This window comes from Mobula hypostoma, chromosome 5, assembly GCF_963921235.1.
Source record: "Mobula hypostoma chromosome 5, sMobHyp1.1, whole genome shotgun sequence".
Lineage (NCBI taxonomy): Eukaryota > Metazoa > Chordata > Chondrichthyes > Myliobatiformes > Myliobatidae > Mobula > Mobula hypostoma.
Window position 1 is genome coordinate 37,342,519 of NC_086101.1, and position 25,919 is coordinate 37,368,437.

The 25,919-nt window shown below is 46.7% G+C and overlaps 1 protein-coding gene across 7 annotated transcripts in view; it reads left to right on the plus strand.

Moving 5' to 3' along the window:
• Nucleotides 1-25,919, plus strand: part of LOC134346774 (dedicator of cytokinesis protein 9-like) — a 365,134-nt gene that overhangs the window by 233,982 nt on the left and 105,233 nt on the right. For all 7 annotated transcript variants that reach the window (XM_063048402.1, XM_063048406.1, XM_063048404.1 and 4 more), the window contains exons 13-23: nucleotides 1,244-1,366; nucleotides 3,183-3,265; nucleotides 4,248-4,376; nucleotides 4,639-4,718; nucleotides 6,055-6,242; nucleotides 7,832-7,897; nucleotides 9,824-9,916; nucleotides 15,527-15,650; nucleotides 16,944-17,065; nucleotides 21,637-21,723; nucleotides 22,895-22,984. In XM_063048402.1, coding sequence (XP_062904472.1) covers nucleotides 1,244-1,366; nucleotides 3,183-3,265; nucleotides 4,248-4,376; nucleotides 4,639-4,718; nucleotides 6,055-6,242; nucleotides 7,832-7,897; nucleotides 9,824-9,916; nucleotides 15,527-15,650; nucleotides 16,944-17,065; nucleotides 21,637-21,723; nucleotides 22,895-22,984 — 1,185 coding nt within the window. The remainder of the gene's footprint in view (nucleotides 1-1,243; nucleotides 1,367-3,182; nucleotides 3,266-4,247; nucleotides 4,377-4,638; nucleotides 4,719-6,054; nucleotides 6,243-7,831; nucleotides 7,898-9,823; nucleotides 9,917-15,526; nucleotides 15,651-16,943; nucleotides 17,066-21,636; nucleotides 21,724-22,894; nucleotides 22,985-25,919) is intronic.

Genomic DNA, 25,919 nt, shown 5'->3' on the forward strand with positions numbered 1-25,919 from the left:
CCAACACACATATGTATGCACGTACACACAGGCAGAGGCAGATCACATGGTCACAGATGGATGTGCAGTCACATGGATATGTGCACAATTTTACACACGCACACACCCTCTCTCTCCCTCAGTTTGTTTCTCACTCTCCCTCTCGCGTTCTCTCATGCTCTTTCTGTCTCTCCCCCCACCATCTCCCTGCGTCCCTCCCGCCACTCCAAGGAAAACAAACCCTGTCTGTTTAAATCTCTTCTCATCACTGAAACGTTGCATCTCAGTCAACATCCTGGGGAATTTCCTCTGCACCCTTTCCAATGCAATCACATCCTTCCTATAGTGCAATGAACAAAACTGCACACAATACTCTAACCGTGACTTAATTGGTTTTTATAAAGATGTACAATAACTCCCTGCTCTTAGATCCTGTGCCCCAACTAACAAAGGCAAGTATCAAACACATTTTCTTCGTCTCCTTTTTCAACTGTGCTGCCACCTCCAGGGAGCCCTGGACTTGCATATTAAGCTGCCTCTGTGCCTCAGTGCTGATAATCTGTCATGCTTGGGACTTCGGTGCTAAACCGGAAGGTTTTCTGGACTTGGATATTATTCCTTTTAATACCTCAACACACTCTAAATGCACTTTTATTGTAGGTATTCTGTGATAGTATAAACTTTGCAATGAACCCTGTAAGGTTAAAGGGTTTGCAAGGACTAGAGTGATAGTGGGTTGCGGGGGAGATTGGAATCAGGGTTCCAGTGGATTTCAGGGACTACGGGTATAGGAACTCTTGTGATATTCAGGAGAGTGTGGGTACAGGAATTCCATTGAGTTTCAGGGGAGTGTGGGAACTGGGGCCCCAGGGGGTTTCAGAGGAGTGTGGGAACAGGAACCCCTGTGAGTTTCAGGGCAGTGTGGGAGCTGGGGCCCTGGTGAGTTTAAGGAGAGTGTGGGAACTGGGGCCCCGGTGAGCTTAAGGAACATGTGGAAACAGGAGCCCCAGAGAGTTTCGGATGATTGTGGGAACTGGGACCCTGGTGAGTGTCAGGGGAGAACAGCTGTGAACCAATTGTAGAATTTTTGTAATTTCCAAATAGTTGGATAGGTGATATTGGAGCTTTCTCTACAGTCCCATGATTCACTGTATTCACTGTGTGTGTGTGTGTGTGTGTGTGTGTGTGTGTGTGTGTGTGTGTGTCCTCGTCTTAATACACCTCCCAGTGGTACTTTACTGAATGTCAGGTGTTGTTTCTGTAGGGGATTTTCTCTGTCACGTGCCCTCATCAAGACATCTTCCTTGTTGCCCGAGTGGAGAAGGTTCTGCAGGGGGGCATCACCCAGTGTGCAGAGCCGTACATGAAGAGTTCGGATTCAGTTAAGGTATGGTGTTTGATAAGCAATCCGCTGCTCGGCCTCGATTAAGCTTCATGATTTTTGTGGAATGGCCTAAACTCAGCTGGTCACCTGGCCCTGAGGCTTCACCAGGGATTAGCAGGTTCTCCTCTTTTGCTTTGCTCTAATATCTCAAGAGTTTGCATAGGTTAAATATTTTAAAGAGCTTGAAAGTTCAAAGTATCTGTATATATATGTTACCACATACTACCTTGAGGTTCGTTTTCTTGTTGGTATTTATTGGAAAAGTAAATAAATACATTCGCATTTATGAAAAACTATACTTAAGTGGAGACTGATAAACAACCAATGTGCAAAAAGAGACAAACAGCATGAATTAAAAATAATAACACTGAGAGTAAGTTGTAAAGAGTACTGGACAAGTGAGTCTGTAGGCCATTGAGTCAATTCAGATTTGAGGCAACTGAAGTCATCCATGCCAGTTCAGGAGTCTGATGTTTGCAGAGTAATATTCCGGAACCTGGTGTTGCGGCACCTAAGGTTTCTTTTCTGTATCTCCTGCCCCATGATGGTAGCGTGAAGGGAGCTTGGCCTGGATGGTGGGGGCCACTCACAAAGGATACTGGATACTGGGGAGGGATTTGCCTTTGATGGACTGGGCTGCATCCGGAAAAGCTTCAGCTTTTGTCCAGTGATGCTCTTTGCAATATTTAACTCTTTATAAGCTGAGAGGAAGACCGGAGGTCATGTCATTTTCAGGGCCTAAGCTGAGAGGAAGGCTGAAGGTCATGTCATTTCCAGGGCCCAATGTGCTTTCTTGCTAGAATATCCTCATAAAATGTCCACATCATTTCCAGCATAAATGGATAGCACTGATAAACCTGTGCCAGAACCAGTCGTCTGATAAAGGCTGGAAATTCTGCTTTACTGAAGATAATCAAGTGGCAGATCTTGACCCCAAGACGATTTGGTAGAGAAGTCCTCTGCTGTCCTTTAGAACAGTGCTCTGGGTTTTTTTGCGTACATTTCAGAAGGGAGGACTTTAGCTACATGTCCTCCTTAGCCAAAGTTAGCGACAGGGTGGCCCTCCCTCAGTGGTTGGTGGACATTGCTGCAGTGTCAGCCACAAGCTCTGGAGCAAGAGATGAACCCATGACCTTCTGGTTTCGAGGGAACCCTGTGGGCTGTGGCATGTGCAGGTGCTTGCCAATGGTGCCAAGAAGCTGAACGTTGCATTCTTTATGGTTGCATGCCAGGAAATCTTTTTCATGACCTCATTTTTGGAGGCACTGATTTTGTCCGCTGGTGTTACAGTCTCCTGGTACCAGATCTAAGCATATCTAAGTTAGCATACACCAACATCATATATTTCTATGTGTCACAATCCAGTGTGAAATTTAAAATTGTCCATCTTTTCTTCAAATCTCTCAATGGTCTCGCCTGTCCCTCTCTGTGCAGGCTTCTTCACCATGGTCTTTGTGCTCCTCCAGTTCTGCAGTCTCAGGTTTAGTTGCTTCAATCTTCAGTTGTCTTCCCTGAGCTGCAGAATCCTCCCTAAACCTGTCCATCACTTCGGTCACATCCTGCTGTAAACCTGCTCTGCAGTCTTGCCATAACGTCTCTGGAGTCAGATGTATCTCCTCTTGTCCGTTGAAACTCTTCGAGATGCTTCAGCGATCTGTAGATTAGTAAATACCCCATCTGACAGGAACTTTGGAGATCATTGTCATTTCCAAGTTCCAACGTCATGAAGTTTCCACAGCGTTCACAGCATTGAGTGACAATACTGTAAAAGTTGTCTTGATGACCAAGAGCTGATCTGACGAGCTTCATTCATTTACAGGTTGCACAGAAAGTGTTGAAAAATGCCAAACAAGCTTGTGCGAGACTTGGGCAGTATCGCATGCCATTTGCTTGGGCTGCAAGGTAAGAGGGAAGGAAGTTACAGAGGGAAATGTGCCTCATGCTCAATTGTAAGGTTTAAGTGAAATACAGGTACTGGGCTGCAGGGAGGATATATTTGGGCCAGTTAGTCCTTCCTGCAAAGTGTAAGCAGTTTATTTTTACAGAACTTTAGATTTCACCACCTGCATTCTGGAAAGATCTTTGATCATAAGCTATCAGGTTTTGTTTTAACCAATTGTTACTTACCTTTCGCTCATTTGTAATAAATGCTGTGAAATTGAAGTTTTATATTAATTTACTGGGTCAAAAGAATCAGTAAATGCCACTGATGAATTGTTAAGTCGTTAGCCATGATTGTAAGCACAAATGTGGAAGGATCATTTTATGTAGGGAGTGCTGGATAAATGCCTGGACAAGAGGAGAGTAGCGGTGGAGCAGACGGGGAAGATAGTACGAAGCTGGCACTCATTAGATGGACCAAAAGGCTTGCTTCTTCATGGTACATTTGATGTTGCTATTTCCTCAGTCCCCCTAACACAGGTAGTTCTACTATAACAGAATAATTATGTTCCTAAGAAACCACACATTATACAAAGTTATGTTAAAGGACTACAACTAATGTAGCCTGGATAATGCGAATGATATTTCTGAATCCGTCAGAGGCATTTAACTGATTCATATTACGGAAACACACAATTTATAACAGAATTGTCGTAGTCTGGGTTTAATAACAGGACTTGTACATATCTGTGAAAAATGCACAGCAGTTTGTGTTTAATCCTATGGTTTTTGTATGTTAATATATTCTTATATGATGGACAGACAGAATTACTATTAAAGGACAAACTGCTCCAAACAAAATTAATAGCTCTATTATTCTGCCATTAGCATTAAGTTTTTGTGTATTGACTTTTTTAAAGAAACGAGTTTTTATGCTTTTCCAACTTTCTCTTTTGTAAGAGCCACCACTTTGCATCTTAAATGTCTCTCATCCCTTCAATAGACCGGTCTTCAAAGATGCTCAAGGGACACTTGACAACGACAAGACTACACGATTCTCTGCACTTTATAGGCAAGATAGCAATAAGCTCTCCAACGAAGACCTACTTAAGTTGTTGTTGGATTTTAGGAAGTGAGTATGCATTTATTTATTGTACAGTTCTGAAATTTCTTGTTGCGAATCTTGTGGAAAAGGTTCAAGGTGTATCTTCAATCTGCTAGAACTTGTGTCCACTAGGATTGCTGTAGCAGTGCAAAATACAGCACAGGCTAGTTATTTGAGCCAGTTCTTTTGGACCATGTGGAGAATGGGATGAAAGAATTGGGATGTAAACATTTCCCCCTTGATCTGCTCTAAAACTTTCTTAACCTTGTATTTTATTCTGCTTCTTTAGACCAGAGAAGATGTCTAAGCTTCCAGTTATCCTGGGGAACCTGGACATCACCATTGACAATGTGACTCCAGATTTTCCGAGTAAGTTTGCCTGCAAATCCTCATAGGACTTCCTTCACTGCTGCTCTCTCTCTCTCTCTCTCCAACAACTCCTGCTACTATTTGCAACTTTGCTTTCAAAAGGCGGGAAAATGCTTTTGCTTGAATTCTGAAGTAATGACAGTAAATACAAGGCAGGTCAGTTAGTATCTGTGGGGAGAGAAGTGGAGTCACTGTTTCAAGTCAATGACCTTCCAGCAGATTGGTCTTCCCTCCATTGCTCCTCTTGTCCATCCCCAATATCCCTTGCTACAACATTTAGGAACTCCATCACAAAGTGAGCTAATCCCATTTTCTGGATTTTTCATCCCAAGTATTTTGCCTTACCTCCATTCCTCCTGCATTTCTTGAGCAACAGAATACTGGTTACAGTATCATCATTGTTGTCATGCAGGGAGCTCCAGTGTGCATTGGTTGAATCTGGCTGTTGGAAATGTTGCATGAAGAGTAGAAATTGCCCAGGTTCCCTTTAAAGAAAAGCCCTTGACTGACCGTCTTGAGACAGTTCACATGCCACCATGCCAACAACTGGTCTTGGTAATGATGACCACAAAACACTCTGTCCCATTTCACTAACTAATGTCCTTCAAGGAAAGAAATTTGCCAACTTAGCACACGTGAAACACTGGAGGAGCTCAACAGGGCAGGCAGCATTTATGGAAAAGAGTAAACAGTCGCTGTTTTGGGCCGAGACCCTTCTTCAGTACTCATTTTTGCTCAAAATGTTCCAACTTGCCCAGACTGACTTGTTATTTGCTCCAGAAACACCAATATTAGTTCCCTCCTCTCCGCTGAAATGAAAAGGCACAGAGGTTGTGCAGTAAACATTGGCCTGTCAGCGATACCCATATTCAGAGAATGAATAAAGTAAACATCTCTGACCTAACGTTGGGCCTCACCTGTCTCAATATATCCTCAGGCGAGTAATTAATTAATTATTTAGAGATACCTCCCAGCCCTTCAAGTTATGCCAACCCAGCAACTTCCCTGGGCAAGCCAGATATTAACCTTAACCTAATCAAGGGACAATTTACAGTGGCCAGTTAACCTACTTGGTACATCTTTGGACTGTGGAAGGAAACTGGAGGGCCCAGGGAAAAAAAAACATGCCTTCCACAGGGAAGACATACAGACACCTTACAGAACAGCACTGGAAGTGAACTCTGAAGTCCAGAACACCCCAAGCTGTAATACTGTCACGCTAACCACGATGCTACTGTGACACCCAATTATGTGCTGCTGGTCCCTATGAAATGCGTCTTGTCGTGCTGCATTAGGTGCTGCCCTTCAGCGCACCGCGATTTTTTTTTTTTTGCAGGTTGTGTGAACTCTTCGTACATCCCAGTGAAGCCTTTTGAAAATAGCTCCAAGGTTTTGGTTACGCATGAGGTGGAAGAATTCTTTCCTTGTATAATGAAACTGTCTCAACCATTTACCATCTATAACAATCATCTGTACGTTTACCCAAAACATCTGAAGTACGACAGTCAGAAATCATTTGCAAAAGTGAGTAATATTGCACTTTATTGCACTGGGTTAGATTTTCTGTCATCATTTGTTGGTTTTCTTTCTGCTTTGCACCCTTCCTAACAAATTTCATGACACACGCCGGTGCTAATAAGCCTTATTGTGATTCTGATTCCTTCCCTGGACTAATTTGCACCCTGTTTATTGTGAGAATGTCCATTGACAGTATTGTTGTGTGGACACTGAACAACTGTACTAGTTATCTTAACTCTCATGACTGCAAAATGAGGCTGGAGAATGGATATCTTGTGGTGAGTGGTTCACCTCCTGGCTCTCTAGAATATTTCCACCAGGAGTGCGAAGGACTACTCTCCATTTACCCACCTGTGTGCTGGTCCAGCAATAGTTAACGTAGATGGATGCCATCCAGATCAATCCACAGATGCTGGGATATGTAAAAGTTCAGGAATCTTGGACGGAGCAGTCAGCTAAGTTGTCATCCATCCACTTCCCCAATCATTTCCTCCACACCAGCACTTTGTGACCACAGTATGTGCCACCTACAGCATGCAATGAAGTAATGTGATAAAGTTGTTTGATAGCATTTCCCCTAATTGTAGCATCTACTGCTCCTTCACTGACATTGGATCTAAATCCCGGCCCTTTATCCAGACAGTACCTGAGAGTGCCTTCTCCCGAGGGGCTGCTAGAGCTCCAGAATTCAGATCTCCACTGTCTTCTGAAAGATTGGCCTTGACAGTGCTGAGCTCCTCCCTTGAATACGTAAAAACAAAGCACGTGTGGCAGTAGACTGTAACACACACAAGATGGTGGCGGAACTCATCAGGTCAGGCATCATCTGTTGAGGGGAATAAACAGTCAATGTTCTGGGCCGAGACTTCACTGAGTCCAAATGAAGAGTCTGCTGACTGTTTATTCTTCTCCATAGATGCTGCCCGATCTGCTGTGTTCCTCCAGCATTTTGTGAGTGTTACTCTGGATTTCAATCATCTTGAGAATCTCTTTGTGTTAATGAGACTGTTGTCCAATCTTAAGCTCCCTTTGAGCTCCTCAGCGTCCCCGATTCCTATGATGTTATTAAATTTACCTGATTCACTGGAAAATTACAATATTTATATGCTTCTATGATGATTATATTATACTAATTGTTTTTATGATGCTTAAATTATACTAATTGTTTTTATGATTAAATTATACTAATTGTTTTTATAATGTTTAAATTATGCTAACTGTTTATATGATGTTTAAATTATACTAATTGTTTATATGATGCTCTGTGCCTGTGATGCTGCTGCAAGCAGATTTTTTATTACACCTTCCATATGACAGTAAACTTTGGAATTGACTTTGAGTTTAGATCTTAAACACAAATTTTGGAAATAGAGTCTAACATTCCAGAAAATCTCCCATCCAGCACCACCAGATTCCCAAGTATGCAGGATTAATGGAGTTTTATCCTGTATGTATTGTAGCTAACTCCCAGTGATTCTGACTGAGACAAGTGCTGTTGGAACGGTTTGTGTGTTGACAGTGATGCTGTAATCCAGACCAGCTGAGTCGGTCTTCAGCTCCAAGTATGTAAGATGTTTTATTTTCCTTTTGTTCAGGCAAGGAACATTGCGGTTTGCATGGAGTTCAGGGACTCTGATGATGAAGATTCACAACCTCTGAGGGTTAGTATGATTCGGACTGCAAGATTCTCCATTGTTGCTAACTATACCATGCCAGCCATTGGGTGAGGGGGTGGCGGAGAGGTGTATGGATCTCAGTTTCAGAATGAGCAGTCCGTTTATTCAGAGCTGTACTGGAAATAAGTCACACAGAATAGAAACAACCCCCCCCCATATCTACATTGACCCATCTGCATTGATCCCATTTTCCTGCATTTAGACACAGCTTTCTATTCCTCTTTGATCTAATTTCTTGTGTAGACACTTCATAAACATAATCAGTGACTCTGCTTCCACCATTCTTTCAGGTAATGTATTACAGATACTCAAGAAAATTCTCCTCTAAATCTCTACTTCATATTTCATACCTGGTTTTATCAGTGACGCCAGCTTCCCCTCCTTGGATTCTGACTGCATTTCCCACTGCCTCGGTAAAGCAGCCAGCGTAATCAAAGGCCCCTCCCCCCCCGCACTCTAGACATTTTCTCTTCTCCCCTTTAGACAGAAGATACAAAAGCCAGAAAGCACATACCATCAAGCTTAAGGACAGCTCCTATCCCGTGATTGTAAGACTGTTGAATGGTTACCCTGCTATGACAAAATGGACACACACAAAATATTGGAGGAACTCAGCAGTCCGGGCAGCATCTATGGAAAGAATAAACAGTCGACATTTCAGGCCAAGATCCTTTATCAGGGCCTTGGGTCTTGGCCAAAAATGTCGACTGTGTGCTCTTTTCCATAGATCCTGTTGAATTCTTCCAGCATTTTGTGTGTGTTGCTTTGGATTTCCAATATCAGCAGATTTTCTCTTGTTTGTAATAAAATCTACTCTTGACTTTAGAATCTACCTCCTTATGGTCTTGCACCTTATTGTCTACCTGCACTGCACTTTATGTGTAACTGTTACAATTTGTTCTGCATTCTGTTGTTGTTTTCCCTTGCACTGCCTCAGTGCACTGTGTAATGACTGAACGGTATGCATGATAAGCTTTTCACTCCATCTCGCTATGTGTGACAGTAATAAAATATATCCAATTCCCTGTAATAATAGTCCACAGGTTTAGGTGTTTCATAATCTGTAACGTGTTCCATAAATTACAACCTATCAAATCTTTTCCTACTCCTTGTCCTCCGTCAAGTCATATTGCAGTTGGAACACTCAGGAGAAAAGAATGGAAATAGAATTGGTTTAATATTGTCACATGTACCAAGACAGTGAAAACTTTGTCTTGCATACTATTCACACAGACCAATTCATTGTAATAGTGCTCAGAGGTAGGACAAGGTAAAATGACAACAATGCAGAAGAGAGTGTAACAGCTTACAGAGAAAGTGCAGTGGAGGTAAAATACAAGGTGCACAATCATAATGCGGTAGATTGTGAAGTCAAGAGTCCAACTTATGTAGGGAGAGCCTTATTAGTCTTGTAACAGTGGGATACGATAACTATAGCCTTATAACTTGCTCATGGGTACAATATCTCCATTTTGGTCTTTTCCCAGCAAATTCTTCCTAATATCTCTATGACATGACCAGGGCAGAACATTTCTTTGTCTTAACAAGGCTGTATACTAATGTCATACTGAGAGCAAAAAACAGTCATTACTGGAAGAGCTCAATAGGTTGGATAGTATCTGCAGAAATAAAGATATGGTGGCCTTGCTGCATCAGGACTGAGTGGAGGGAGAAGATGGTCAGTATAAAGAGGTGAGAGGAAGGCGCAAAGCAGGGGATGGTAGGTCAGCTAGGTGGGGCGGGGGTAATGGAGAATTGGGTAGGAGCAGAGAGGGATGGTAAAGAGAGCGGCTGGCAGGTTATGTGGCTCCCTGATACCAATGTGTAAATGAAGATGTGAAGTCTTTGTTTAAGATTATGATTTTTATTAAAAAAAAGGTAAACTTTACTGTCTCCCTGCTCTCTGTACAGTGTATTTACGGGAGACCTGGAGGTCCTGTCTTTGCAAAGTGTGCTTTCACTGTGGTATTGCATCATCATCAATACCCGGAGTTCTATGATGAGGTGAGCATTCCCATCCCAGAGGCAAATGTACTGAATGGTACAGCAGGTAGAGCCACTGCCTCACAGCTCTAGCGACCTGGGTTCGATACCGGCCTTGGGGAGTTTGCATGTTCTCTGTGTAGCCCTGTGTGTTCCACCCCCAACCCCATGACCCCTGTGTGTTCCTCCCCCCAACCCCATGACCCGTGTGTGTTCCCCTCCAACCCCATGACCCGTGTGTTCTTCCCCTCCAACCCCATGACCCGTGTGTGTTCCTCCCCTCCAACCCCATGACCCGTGTCTGTTCCTCCCCAACCCCATGACCCGTGTGTGTTCCTCTCCAACCCCATGACCCGTGTGTGTTCCTCCCCTCCAACCCCATGACCCGTGTGTGTTCCTCCCCTCCAACCCCATGACCCGTGTGTGTTCCTCCCCTCCAACCCCATGACCCGTGTGTGTTCCTCCCCTCCAACCCCATGACCCGTGTGTGTTCCTCCCCAACCCCATGACCCGTGTGTGTTCCTCCCCTCCAACCCCATGAACCGTGTGTGTTCCTCCCCAACCCCATGACCCGTGTGTGTTCCTCCCCAACCCCATGACCCGTGTGTGTTCCTCCCCTCCAACCCCATGACCCGTGTGTGTTCCTCCCCAACCCCATGACCCATGTGTGTTCCTCCCCAACCCCATGACCCGTGTGTGTTCCTCCCCTCCAACCCCATGACCCGTGTGTGTTCCTCCCCTCCAACCTCATGACCCGTGTGTGTTCCTCCCCCCAACCCCATGACCCGTGTGTGTTCCTCCCCTCCAACCCCATGACCCGTGTGTGTTCCTCCCCCCAACCCCATGACCCGTGTGTGTTCCTCCCCTCCAACCCCATGACCCGTGTGTGTTCCTCCCCTCCAACCCCATGACCCGTGTGTGTTCCCCCCCAACCCCATGACCCGTGTGTGTTCCTCCCCAACCCCATGACCCGTGTGTGTCCCTCCCCTCCAACCCCATGACCCGTGTGTGTTCCTCCCCAACCCCATGACCCGTGTGTGTTCCTCCCCAACCCCATGACCCGTGTCTGTTCCTCCCCTCCAACCCCATGACCCGTGTGTGTTCCTCCCCAACCCCATGACCCGTGTGTGTTCCTCCCCAACCCCATGACCCGTGTGTGTCCCTCCCCTCCAACCCCATGACCCGTGTGTGTTCCTCCCCAACCCCATGACCCGTGTGTGTTCCTCCCCAACCCCATGACCCGTGTCTGTTCCTCCCCTCCAACCCCATGACTCGTGTGTGTCCCTCCCCTCCAACCCCATGACCCGTGTGTGTTCCTCCTCAAACCCATGACCCGTGTGTGTTCCTCCCCTCCAACCCCATTACCCGTGTGTGTTCCCCTCCAACCCCATGACCCGTGTGTGTTCCCCTCCAACCCCATGACCCGTGTGTTCTTCCCCTCCAACCCCATGACCCGTGTGTGTTCCTCCTCAACCTCATCACCCGTGTGTGTTCCTCCCCAACCCCATGACCCGTGTCTGTTCCTCCCCAACCCCATGACCCGTTTCTGTTCCTCCCCTCCAACCCCATGACCCGTGTGTGTTCCTCCCCAACCCCATGACCCATGTGTGTTCCTCCCCAACCCCATGACGCGTGTGTGTTTCTCCCCTCCAACCCCATGACCCGTGTCTGTTCCTCCCAAGCCCATGACCCGTGTCTGTTCCTCCCCAACCCCATGACCCGTGTCTGTTCCTCCCCTCCAACCCCATGACCCGTGTCTGTTCCTCCCCAACCCCATGACCCGTGTGTGTTCCTCCCCTCCAACCCCATGACCCGTGTCTGTTCCTCCCCAACCCCATGACCCGTGTGTGTTCCTCCCCTCCAACCCCATGACCCGTGTGTGTTCCTCCCCTAAAACCCCATGACCCGTGTGTGTTCCTCCCCTCCAACCCCATGACCCGTGTGTGTTCCTCCCCTCCAACCCCATGACCCGTGTGTGTTCCCCCCCAACCCCATGACCCGTGTGTGTTCCTCCCCAACCCCATGACCCGTGTGTGTCCCTCCCCTCCAACCCCATGACCCGTGTGTGTTCCTCCCCAACCCCATGACCCGTGTGTGTTCATCCCCAACCCCATGACCCGTGTCTGTTCCTCCCCAACCCCATGACCCGTGTCTGTTCCTCCCCTCCAACCCCATGACCCGTGTGTGTCCCTCCCCTCCAACCCCATGACCCGTGTGTGTTCCTCCCCAACCCCATGACCCGTGTCTGTTCCTCCCCTCCAACCCCATGACCCGTGTGTGTTCCTCCCCAACCCCATGACCCGTGTGTGTTCCTCCCCCCAACCCCATGACCCGTGTGTGTCCCTCCCCTCCAACCCCATGACCCGTGTCTGTTCCTCCCCAACCCCATGACCCGTGTGTGTTCCTCCTCAAACCCATGACCCGTGTGTGTTCCTCCCCTCCAACCCCATGACCCGTGTGTGTTCCTCCCCAACCCCATGACGCGTGTGTGTTCCTCCCCAACCCCATGACCCGTGTGTGTTCCTCTCCTCCAACCCCATGACCCGTGTGTGTTCCTCCCCAACCCCATGACCCGTGTGTGTTCCTCCCCAACCCCATGACCCGTGTCTGTTCCTCTCCAACCCCATGACCCGTGTCTGTTCCTCCCCTCCAACCCCATGACCCATGTGTGTTCCTCCCCAACCCCATGACCCGTGTGTGTTCCTCCCCCCAACCCCATGACCTGTGTGTGTCCCTCCCCTCCAACCCCATGACCCGTGTTTGTTCCTCCCCAACCCCATGACCCGTGTGTGTTCATCCCCAACCCCATGACCCGTGTCTGTTCCTCCCCAACCCCATGACCCGTGTCTGTTCCTCCCCTCCAACCCCATGACCCGTGTGTGTCCCTCCCCTCCAACCCCATGACCCGTGTGTGTTCCTCCCCAACCCCATGACCCGTGTCTGTTCCTCCCCTCCAACCCCATGACCCGTGTGTGTTCCTCCCCAACCCCATGACCCGTGTGTGTTCCTCCCCCCAACCCCATGACCCGTGTGTGTCCCTCCCCTCCAACCCCATGACCCGTGTCTGTTCCTCCCCAACCCCATGACCCGTGTGTGTTCCTCCTCAAACCCATGACCCGTGTGTGTTCCTCCCCTCCAACCCCATGACCCGTGTGTGTTCCTCCCCAACCCCATGACCCGTGTGTGTTCCTCCCCAACCCCATGACCCGTGTGTGTTCCTCTCCTCCAACCCCATGACCCGTGTGTGTTCCTCCCCAACCCCATGACCCGTGTGTGTTCCTCCCCAACCCCATGACCCGTGTCTGTTCCTCCCCAACCCCATGACCCGTGTCTGTTCCTCCCCTCCAACCCCATGACCCGTGTGTGTTCCTCCCCAACCCCATGACCCGTGTGTGTTCCTCCCCCCAACCCCATGACCCATGTGTGTTCCTCCCCAACCCCATGACCCGTGTGTGTCCCTCCCCCCAACCCCATGACCCGTGTTTGTTCCTCCCCAACCCCATGACCCATGTGTGTTCCTCCCCAACCCCATGACCCGTGTCTGTTCCTCCCCAACCCCATGACCCGTGTGTGTTCCTCCCCAACCCCATGACCCGTGTCTGTTCCTCCCCTCCAACCCCATGACCCGTGTGTGTTCCTCCCCAACCCCATGACCCGTGTGTGTCCCTCCCCCCAACCCCATGACCCGTGTGTGTCCCTCCCCCCAACCCCATGACCCGTGTGTGTTCCTCCCCAACCCCATGACCCGTGTGTGTTCCTCCCCAACCCCATGACCCGTGTCTGTTCCTCCCCTCCAACCCCATGACCCGTGTGTGTTCCTCCCCAACCCCATGACCCGTGTCTGTTCCTCCCCTCCAACACCATGACCCGTGTGTGTTCCTCCCCAACCCCATGACCCGTGTCTGTTCCTCCCCTCCAACACCATGACCCGTGTCTGTTCCTCCCCAACCCCATGACCCGTGTGTGTTCCTCCCCAACCCCATGACCCGTGTGTGTTCCCCCCAACCCCATGACCCGTGTGTGTTCCTCCCTCCAACCCCATAACCCGTGTGTGTTCCTCCCCCCAACCCCATGACCCGTGTGTGTTCCTCCCCCAACCCCATGACCCGTGTGTGTTCCTCCCCTCCAACCCCATGACCCGTGTGTGTTCCTCCCCTCCAACCCCATGACCCGTGTGTGTTCCTCCCCTCCAACCCCATGACCCGTGTGTGTTCCTCCCCAACCCCATGACCCATGTGTGTTCCTCTCCTCCAACCCCATGACCCGTGTCTGTTTCTCCCCAACCCCATGACCCGTGTGTGTTCCTCCCCAACCCCATTACCTGTGTGTGTTCCTCCCCAACCCCATGACCCGTGTGTGTTCCTCCCCTCCAACCCCAAGACCCGTGTGTGTTCCTCCCCAACCCCATGACCCGTGTGTGTTCCTCCCCTCCAACCCCATGACCCGTGTGTGTTCTTCCCCTCCAACCCAATGACCCGTGTGTGTTCCTCCCCAACCCCATGACCCGTGTGTGTTCCTCCCCTCCAACCCCATGACCTGTGTGTGTTCCTCCCCAACCCCATGACCTGTGTGTGTTCCTCCCCAACCCCATGACCCGTGTGTGTTCCTCCCCTCCAACCCCAAGACCCGTGTGTGTTCCTCCCCAACCCCATGACCCGTGTGTGTTCCTCCCCTCCAACCCCATGACCCATGTGTGTTCTTCCCCTCCAACCCAATGACCCGTGTGTGTTCCTCCCCAACCCCATGACCCGTGTGTGTTCCTCCCCAACCCCATGACCCGTGTGTGTTCCTCCCCTCCAACCCCATGACCCATGTGTGTTCCTCCCCCCAACCCCATGACCCGTGTGTGTTTCTCCCCAACCCCATGACCCGTGTGTGTTTCCCCCCCCCCCAACCCCTGACCTGGTGCTCCGGTTTCCTTCTGCTCCCAGACTTGTGTGGGATTAGTAGGTTACTTGCCTGCTGCAAGCTACCCTTGAGTTTGTTTGTAGTATCAGGGGTAGGGAGAGTTGATGGGCGTGAATGTAGATTACAGGGAAGTGAGGAATAGGATTGTTGTGACAGCTGGCTGAATGGCCTACATTATTTGAAAGTGCGTTGGCGCGTGGCCAAGTGGTTAAGGTGTTTGTCTAGTGATCTGAAGGTCGCTAGTTTGAGCCTTGGCTAAGGCAGCGTGTTGTGTCCTTGAGCAAGGCACTTAATCACACATTGCTCTGCGACAACACTGGTGCCAAGCTGTATGGGTCCTAATGCCCTTCCCTTGGACAACATTGGTGGCATGGAGAGGGGAGACTCTCTCAGTGGCATGGGCAACTGCCAGTCTTCCGTACAACCTTGCCCAGGCCTGCAACCTGGAAACCTTCCAAGGCGCAAATCCATGGTCTCACGAGACTAGCGGATGCCTATAATATAATTTGAAAGTATATTTCTCTGTGAATTTTATTCATTTGGGATTTGAACATCACTGGCTGGTCCAGCATTAATCACCCTTGAGAAGGTGTGGTTGTGCTGCCTTACTGAACCGGAGAATTTTCTGATTAAGACCTCAATTAAATAACTTACAGAGCTAACCAACACTGATTGAATTCAGCTGGTTTTTGATATTTGATGGTATTTCTGTCTCTGTTTCAGATTAAGGTCGAGCTCCCAACACAACTGCACGAGAAGCATCACTTGTTATTCACCTTCTACCACATTAGCTGTGACAACTCGAGCAAAGGCACCACCAAGAAGAAAGAAACCATTGAGTCACAAGGTCTAAGTTACCATCATTCTTGAGTGTCGGCATTTAGGGCAGCAATGAAGGTCCTCCATCTCTTGTGGTTTTGAGGGCTTCCTTCATCGTGTCAGCAGCTTCCACTTGGTTTTCACGACTGTCGGTCATGCAAGGCCCGGGTGGAGACTCAGGAATTGCACTCAGATGTAGAAAGATTCTTCATTGCTGTTTCCGTAACAGTTTTGTGCTACCAGTCAAGGTTGTTAGCCCTGAGCTGAACTCACAATCCTGGAGGACTGCTGGACCGTTCTTGGTCTGGCTTCTACCCTTTGACCTGTTTGGTATGGGTGACCCTCCTAAGAGACAAAGCATAAAGCCCCAACTCCAGCCTTCATAGCTCTGCAGGTCACTGAGGCGCACAAGCTTCCAAACCACGACAAGGTTGTCCTCTTGGAGGATATTAACAGTATCTAGAGGAATATCTGTTGTATCTCTCACCACATCACACCTTAAAGCCAGTTTAGCACCTTTATACAACGTGTGGGTTTGTTTTATTACCACAATCAATTTGTACATAACATTGCCCACAAGGAACAACATGATAAGGACCAGGTGTGCCTCTGTTCCCAAATTTGGACATTCTTCATTTTATTTTGTAAAAGGTACTGCCACGTAGTTCTGGTGGTGATGACCACAACCGAACTTAGAGCTAGCATTTTAGATGTGTGAGTTGCAATTCTCTCAAAAATATTTCAAAATTCAATTTTTCTCAGTTTCAGATGTTTGTGTGTAATAGTTAAGCTGTGAACCAGTCTTTATTTCATGTTAAGAATTTAAAGAATTAGTCTAAGGAACACGTATCAGCTTTGCAGACTCCCGAGTCCTTCACTCATCACAGGCAGAGATCCCGTTGAGATGGTATTTGATGGCATCGAGTGGTGGGGGCAAAAGGAAGATTCTCCCCACAGACATGCCTGTGCCTTTGTAGTCAGCTCATTTCACTGCTTGTTTGCCGACCATTGACTCAGCCTCTTCTGGTTGTGAATAAATTGTCTGTACGTCAATATTAATTTTGGTTTCCACAATAACTTCAGCTTGTATTCCTAATTCAGCTCGTTTGTAATCCACGTCTTAAGGATGCTCTCGGGTCTTTGCTTCCAGATGTGTTGACTTTCTCCCCCACTTTGACATTCAGCCATTGAGATGCTTTTGACCACATGTGACACGTCACTATATGCAGTGATGTGGCCACTCCACCAACTGCTTAGTCATGATCCAAATCTCTGAGCTCTCAGCGGATTGTTTAAACAGCTTCTCGTCTTGTTCCTGCAGTTGGTTATGCCTGGCTGCCCATTCTGAAAGATGGTCGTGTGGTGACCAACGAGAATCAGGTCGCTGTCTCAGCCAATCTACCTATTGGTTACTTAAGCTACCAGGAGCTGGGAATGGGAAAGGTAAGAGTCTGTGCCTCCTCCTGGCCACTGGGTGTAGACACATAAGGTGCCTATCATGGTCACTGACAGAAGGCCAGTGATTTGGTAAACCATCTGTCTGCAAGTGACTGCAATTAAAGTTCATGAAGAGCAATATATTGTAGGTACAAGCCCTTCAGCCCATTGAGTTCATGCCGACTACAGTGGCCATCCAGCTAGCCCCAGTTTCCTGCATTTGGTCCATATCCATTCAAGCTCTCCCCCTCCGTGTACCTGTCCAAGTGCCTCTTAAATGAACAATGGGTGGTGTTTTCATGCAGCCTGGGACTTCCACACTGCCAGACTCCGGAACCTTAATCACAGCCGCTACAGTGAAATGCAGTTGTGTGCAACCATACCCCATTCCACGCGTTACTGGTGTAATCATCCAGTGCAGATTTGGGAGACGTTACTGTCAAGTGGTAGAGTAGCGGTTAATGTGACGCCATTGTAGTTCGTGGTGTTCTGGAATTCAGTTCTGGCGGTGTTCTGTAAGGGGGGGTTTTCTCGGGGCCCTCTGGTTATCTCCCACAGTCCAAAGACGTACCGAGCAGGTTAATCGATCATTGTAAATTGTTCCATGATCAGGTTAGGGTTAATTGGGTTTGTCGGAATTTGCTGAGGCGACATGGCTCAAAGGTCCGGAAGAGCCTACTCTTATGTTGTTTCGCTAAATAAATTAAAGATAAATAAATAAACAGAAGCTTTAGAAACTCGGCAGATCGGGCTGAAAGAGTTAGCATTTCGCGTCAAAGATGTTTTCCTTGGAACTGCAAATAGTTAGAGAGAAACCCAGTTTCAAGTTACAGAGAGGGTTCAGCTAGCTCGGCTGTGTGACTGTTAGCCACCTGTTGATGTAAGTTGTGAATAGCTGGGGTCAAGCACTGATTCCCTGCTGTACCCCATTAGTCACAACCTGAAAAGGATCTCTTTATTCTACTCTTGGCTTTCTGGCTGATAACCAATTCTCAGTCGATGTCAGTAAATTCCTTGTGCTCTAACTTTGTTGCACAATCTCCTCTGCAGGACCTTATCAAAAGCCATATGAATATCCAAATACACCCAAACCTTGGGTCCTCCTTATTTATTTTACTGGTCACGTCCTCAAACAACTCCAGAAAATTAGCCTGGCATGATTTTCCTTCAGAAATCCATAGTGGCTCTGCTCAGTCCTGATAAAGGGTCTCAGCCTGAGATATTGACTGTTTATTCCTCTCCATTAATGCTGCCCCTCCTGCTGAGTTGCTCCAGTATTTTGTGTGTGTTGCTCTGGATTTCCTGAATCTGCCGAATCGTGTGTTTTTCTGCTCAGTCCTGTTCTCTCTCTCTAGGTTTCCTGTAATTATATCCCTATTGTAGATTCCCGTATTTTCCTTTCCACTGACGGTAATTTCCAGTTTCTCACATCCTCCTGAGGCCACGTGCCACCCTCTTATTTATAGGAGCAGTTCCAGATTCAGCAGTTGTTCATTATTTTCAATACCACCTCACTCAAAGCTTGAGGACGTAGATCACTGGCTCCTTGGGATTTCCCAGCTTTCGAGCACTTCAATTTATCATTGCTATCTTTACTTAAGGCAATTTTTCAGTTCCACATCCCACTGGAGCATGCTTCTCTAATACATCTGCTAGGTTTTTATGCTTTCTTCTTTGAAGATCAACACAAGATAATTCTTTACTTCTTCCAGTTCAATATTCCTCATTACAAATCTTGATCTCTGTAAGGATCTTACATTTCCCATTGCCTGTCCTATTCTTTAGAAGTACACATTGAAGCTCTTGCTTTCCTCAAAGGCCATGCATATTTAGAACAGAGCACAGCACCACATTTGACCCATCATGTCTGTGCCTTCCATGGTGCCAATCCAACTAATGGCATCATAAAATTATATTCTTTTTGGTTTTCCTTTACGGACTGCTAAACACTCTCAATCCTGAGGCCTGCAGCTACTTTATAAGCCTCTTCCTTTCAACACACATAAGAGTTGCTGGTGAATGCAGCAGGCCAGGCAGCATCTCTAGGAAGAGGTACAGTCGACGTTTCGGGCCGAGACCCTTCTCGGCCTGAAGTGTCTCGGCCCGAAACGTCGACTGTACCTCTTCCTAGAGATGCTGCCTGGCCTGCTGCGTTCACCAGCAACTTTGATGTGTGTTGCTTGAAATTCCAGCACCTGCAGATTTCCTCATGTAAGCCTCTTCCTTTGCCTGAATTCTATCTTTAATTTCTCTCGTCAGTCGGTGATGAATCCCTTATTCCTTTAGGGTTTTGTGCTTTAAGTGAGTATATTTGTTTTCATTTTAAGCATTTTTTTCTTTTCAAATCTATTGTCAAACCTCCTATTCTATTTACCCAATCACCACAAGCAGCTCTCTCCTCGTACATCATTGTTAGCCCAGACTGACTTGAATGACTTGACAGCCTTTGGTAGCAGGGTGAATACATCCTGTCTGTGCACTTATCTTTGCAACACTCATCCAATTCTCACTTGGTTATATCATCCTTTCTTGGTTTCTTCTCCTTTACATATCCCACTGGGAGAAATGGAGGCAAAGAACAGGGTTGGGTTCAGGGAATGGCTCAGGGGAAGAGGACATCCAGGTGTTTCCAAACCAGAAACCAGGGATGAGCTGGAAGGTCCACTCCTTACTGAAGTCTAAGTGACTCTGGTCTTTGCAAGAAATCAAGATCTGTATTGACTGGCTCCCTAGGACAGAAAGATGGACTCTGGACCTTACAACCTACTTTGCACCTTACTGGCTGCCTGTACTGCACTTTCTCCTTAGCTGCTTAACTTTATTCTGCATTCTGTTCTTGTTTTACCTCGTTCTGTCTCAGTGCACTGTGTAATGATTTAATATGTGCGAACAGTATGCAAGACAAGGATCTCAGTAATTGTGACAATAATAAACCAATTCTAATCCCATTACTGATAACGTGAGGGTGAGGTATGGAAGAAGATGGCTGGATGGGGGAAAGGAAGATTGGTAGGAGGAGACCGGTGTGAAGTAAATCACCAGCATGGATCAGAGGGGCCAATTCGTGGAATAACTGCACAACAATTTATTTTCTAGAGCAGGAGTTCTCAACCTTTTTTTATTAATCCCATGGACTCCTACCATTAACCGAAGGATCAGTGGACCTCAGATTGGGAATCCCTGTTTTAAAGGAACTCAGTAGGTGGTGAGCTGTATCTATGAGTGAGGAGGGCAGCTGGGGCGAAGGAACTGTCACTGTTTCAGGTTAGAACCCTGCGTCAGGACTGAGTTCCTCCAGCAGATATTGTGGTTGCTCCAGGTTCCAGCATCGGCAGTCTGTCATGTGCCCAGTGTAACTACACAGACTGGATAGGGTATGAGTCATGTAGGCTGGAGAGTTGGGCACAGCAGGTAAATTATTCAGAAAGGTGACAAAATTGTTGGGTGTTTTTCTACAGCTGGGTCCATTCCTTCCAGCAGCAGATCCCAAACTGGCAGGTTGGCAAAAATTCAAAGCTTTGAGTATAGAACCTTTAACCACAATTAGGATTTTACATCTCAGAGTTGACCTATGATTCAAAGGGAGTAGAATGCATAGTTAGTTTATTTTTCACTTTAGTCTTTTAAAGGCAAGAGTAAAAACATTTTGCAAGGTTGGGTATGTTACCTTCTGTCACCGAGAACCTCTGATTGATTTGGTCTTTGAAGGTGGTATTTGATCTTTGAAAATGGAACTGAGTCCAAAGTCTGATCAGCCATGAGGTTATTGAACAGTGTAGAGTGGAAGGGTGAGCAACTCATTTCTGAAGTTGCCACCAGTAATCCAAACTGTCACGCTAGTTGATAGTATTTAAATAAGTGTAAGCTCTGCTGGCATTCATCAATCTGCAAATTGAGTTGAAGGGCCTTGAGATAAAGTTCTAGCTCTGTAAAACTCTGGTTAACCACACTATGTTCAGCTCTGGTCACCTCATCATGCAAGGGATATAGAAGCTTTACAGAGATTTACCTGAATTACAGAACTTGTATGATGAAAGGCTGAGTAAGCTAGGGCTTCTCTCTTTAGAGCAATAAAGGATGAGAAGTGGCTTTATAGAGGTGTTTATGAGAGGCAGAGGTGTAGTGGGCAGCCAGCACATTTCCCTCAAGGTGGCAAAGGCCATCCACTTAAGATGAGTGGCAGAAAGATTAGGGAAAATGCTTACATAGAGAGTGGCAGATGCCTGGAACGCACTACTGGGGATGGTGGTAGAGCCTGATATGACAGGGACATTTCAGCGACTCTTTGATAGGCACATTGATGTCAGAACATTGGAGGGTTATGGCCTTGAGGGGGGAGGGGGAGGGTTGGATTGATTGTGGAGTAAGTTTATATACTGTAGGTCAGCACAATGTTGTGGGCTGAAGGGCCTGTAATGTGCTGTACTGTTCTATGTTCCAATCTAGTTCACAATGAGGATGCGTTGGAATGATGAGTATATTTTAGGGTTAACCGATTATGATGAAAATCTACAAAATATAGTTTTATTGTGATTCAGATAATTTAGATTCACGACTGTTTTCGTTTGACATTTCAGCACACTGGTCCTGAAATCAAATGGGTGGATGGAGCCAAGCACATTTTCAAAGTTGCCACACATCTTGTGTCGACGGTCTATACTCAGGTTAGTAGTTGTCTTCTTTGCAGTTCCTCACGTGTTTGAAACTTTGTTTTAAGGTATTGATTATGTTGCACTTGTCCTTGTTAATGGCAGTTACAGGCTTTTTAATATTTACTTGTGAGTGAATTAATATTTTTCAGTGCTTCATAAAATGATCTTCCTTTCTCGCATGCTTGGGTAGATGACTTGTTAAGAGACGAGATTTTTACTTTATTGGTCAATGCCTAGAATACAGAAACAGGGAGGTTGTGCAATAAATCCATTGTGGCTATCAGAGAGGTACCTCAATTAGTGCTGCAGTTCAGTCCCGGTCTCCAGTGCTCTCTGTGTGGAGTTTGTATGTCCTCCTTGTGTGCTAAAATGTGTGGGTTAGTTGGATAATTGACAAATAAATCCAAAAGGTGAGTCAGTGGGTGTGTGCGAGAGAGAATAAGTTGCAGGGAATAAGGTGAAGGGAAATGGGGAGAGGCAGAATGGGACAAATAAGTTTGCTGTGCTGGGAGCCAGCCCGTACCCAGCGGGTTGGTTTATGAGGTGTTGCCAGGCTGGAACAGAGAGATCACAAAGGCTGGGGTTGATTCCTCTGAAAGAGGGGAGCTGAGAGAGGAATTATTCAAGATGGGTTTCCAGCAGCTGCAACAGGTGAACATAGAGCATCTCCTGACCTTTAGTGGGAAAGTTGATAACTGGTGCAGTAATTGGAGGCAAGTTGAGGAAATACTTTTTCACCAAAGGTTGGCAAGGTTGATGGAGACTGAAATACTCAACATGTTTTTAAGTGTACTTGGCTGAGCCCTTGAAGAGCTGTAACCAACAAGTCTGTGTATGAAGACTCAGGAATAAAGTTTTCTTGAAGCATGTGTACAGTGGTTTGTGGGTCCTAGATCCCTCTGATTCTCTGGTTAAAAAGTAGAGCATCCTCTGGAAGAATCTAATATGGCAGCTTAATAAGAAAACAGTAGCTGCTTCTGTAACGTAGTTGTTCTTGGAAGTAGTCAAAAGAACATTAAGGCAGAGACAAGCAGATATTTGAACTGCAGTGTTGGGGAGGGTTGTGTAGGAATGGTACTGAGGTCAAGATTGGGTCTGCTATGATCATCCAGAGAGTGGTGGAGGAAGATGGAAGGACCACCTCCTGTCCGTGGGTCTGATGTTCTTCTTGTATTGTCTGCAGGACCAACATCTCAACAACTTCTTCCAGTATTGCCAGAAGTGTGACTCGGGAGCTCAAGCTTCTGGATCAGAACTGGTCAAGTTCCTGAAGGTGAGTTTGCAGCTTCAAGCCAGCGCTGTCACCTCCACTAAGCTCTTTTACTTTTCACTGACAGCATGACGCTTGCTTCATCTTTGTAATGCCGACAAGGTGAATCATAGAACATAGTTTAGTGAAGGGGAAATTATGACTAACAACCTCAACAAGTTGGGTGTAGGTGGATCATTATTTTTTTCTCATCCAATTTATGTAAATAGCCAATGACAGGTAGACGTTCATCCTCAGTGAAGCATAATTCACTTTAAAATACAGTTGTATTGGCTTTAGAAACCTGGTATGCTTAATCATTGTTGAATTTCGTAAGTTATTTGTGTGACAGGATAAATTTCTACCCCAGGCAAACTGTTATCCCAAACATTGTGTTTCTTTTGCATTTTATTTTTTTAATATGTTTGGTTATATTTAGCGTCAGTTACATTTCTACTGATGCCTGACATATAAAACATTTTGGTTTCGTCAGCCTTGCTGATCTTAGACAAAGGTATAAAGTTGCTCACTGGTGCCCTGCCTCCTTGTAAAGTCATTGAATGACGCAACATAAAAGAGGCCGCTTGGCCCTTTGAGCTTTTGCTGGCCCTTTGAGTGAGCTTTCCTATCTGTCTCACTTCCCAGATGCTATCCCTGTGGACCTGGAAGTTATTCCCTCATCCAGCTGGCTGCCAGTACAGATGTTAAATTGTGGTACAAGGAAAGGGACAACTGTACATTTCAGGCATTTCTGTTGTACACCCTAGTTCTTGTTGTCCTGGGCACTGCAAGCACAACTTCCTTTTGGTGAATGAGAGTTTAATTTTCCCCTCCTGACCTGAGCAGGTTTAACAGTGCAGTTAACGGAAGAGTTGAAGGTGAAAAACTTTGGTTATAAATAGTTCAGAATGGACATATTTTCCAAAGCATTTTTGTAACAGTTTCGGCATTTTGAACCAATAATGGGTGTGAGACATCGTGGTTCCTACTCCCACAAACGGCATGAAACAATGTTTAGATGTTAGTAGAATGGTGAGTATCAGCCAGAGCACCAGGAGGTCACCTCTGCTCTTCTTTAGGAGAGGGCCATAGGCCATAAACTGAGGTGAGTAATGGGGTTTGGTTCAACACCCTCGTCCAGAAGGCAGCGAGGCCTGTGAATATGGCCACCTTTGTCTCCTGTTGCCAATGGTGGGTGACTCACGAGGTGTCAACCTCCAGGTGGGCAGAAGGAAGTTGTGGGATGATTAGGACACCGCAGGACTATGACCCAGTGTTGTCATTAGCAGTGTTACCAGGCTGGAGCAGTTGTGTTAACATGCCCTGGTCTAGACAAATAGCAGCGGCATTACTGGACTCAAATCCAGAGTCTTGAATTAAGGAGTTCGAATCCCACCATGGCACCTTGGAAATTGAAATTCACTTCATTGACTAGGTTTAAGTAAAAAGCTGTTCTCGATAATGATAACCAAATTAAAAATTACTGGCAGAGAAAGCAAGATCTCTCAGTGGCCACGCATTTTAATTCCACGTCCCATTCCCATTCTGATATGTCTATCCACGACGTCCTCTACTGTAAAGATGAAGCCACACGCAGGTTGGAGGAACAACACCTTATATTCCGTCTGGGTAGCCTCCAACCTGATGGCATGAACATTGACTTCGCAAACTTCCGTTAATGCCCCACCTCCCCCTCGTACCCCATCCATTATTGCCCATCCTCTGGGCTTCCCCCCTCCCCCTTTCTTTCTCCCTCGGCCTCCCGTCCCATGATCCTCTCATATCCCTTTTGCCAATCACCTGTCCAGCTCTTGGTTCCATCCCTCCCCCTCCTGTCTTCTCCTATCATTTTGGATCTCCCCCTCCCCCTCCCACTTTCAAATCTCTTACCAGCTTTTCTTTCAGTTAGTCCTGACAAAGGGTCTTGGCCCGAAACATCGACTGTACCTCTTCCTAGAGATGCTGCCTGGCCTGCTGCGTTCATCAGCAACTTTTATGTGTGTTGTGTTAAAAATTACCGGGTTGTCATTAAAACACATTTGGTTTACTACTGTCCTTGAGAATGTGAACAAGAACCCAAGGGAGAGAAAAGGCTATGAGATTTGTGCATTAGCATTTAAATTTCCTTTCCCATTCTGCATGCGTCTCCAGACCTCCAGTAGTGCTGACTTTATTCCTTGGAGCGTGGGAGGCTGAGAGGTGATCCTACAGAGGTGCTGTGTATAAACTCATGAGGGGATTAGGCAGGGTGTATGCACTCAGTCTCTTTCCCAGGATCAGAGATTCAAGAACTAGAGGACGTAGGTTGAAGGTGAGAGGGAGAAATTGAAGGGTACACAGAGGGAGGTATTTATTTATATTGGGGGGAATAGGCCCCCCAGCCCATCGAGCTGTGCCGCTCAGATATGCCCCAATTTAACACCAGCCTAATCATGGACCAGTTTGCAATGACGAATTAACCTATTTACTGGTACCGGTTCCTCTTTGAACTGTGGGAGGAAACGGTAGCACCTGGAGGAAACCCATGCGGTCACGGGGAGAACGTACAAGCGCCTTACAGATGGTGCAGGAATTGAACTCCTAACTTTTTCTTTCTTTTCAAATCTTTTTATTATTTTTTTCCAAAATAAACATGAGTACATCAAAGTAAACAACATTTAGAATGTCTCAAGAAAAAAAAAATTGTATAAAGATTGAAAAAATGTTGTGATGGAAAAAAAACCCTACTAAGCAAGAAAAGTGGGGAAAAAGAAAAATCCCATGAGGTGTTCAATCCCAGAGCCATGCGTCATACATAAAGCTTCTAAAGATAAACATCAAACCACCAGCAAAAAAAAGGTACCAAAAAAAATTGACAATTAGATCGTGGAGAATCCATCAATTAACTCAAATGATAATAAGGAGCAAATGAACTCCATCTTTTCTCAAAATCAAACATAGGTTCAAAGATTTGACTTCT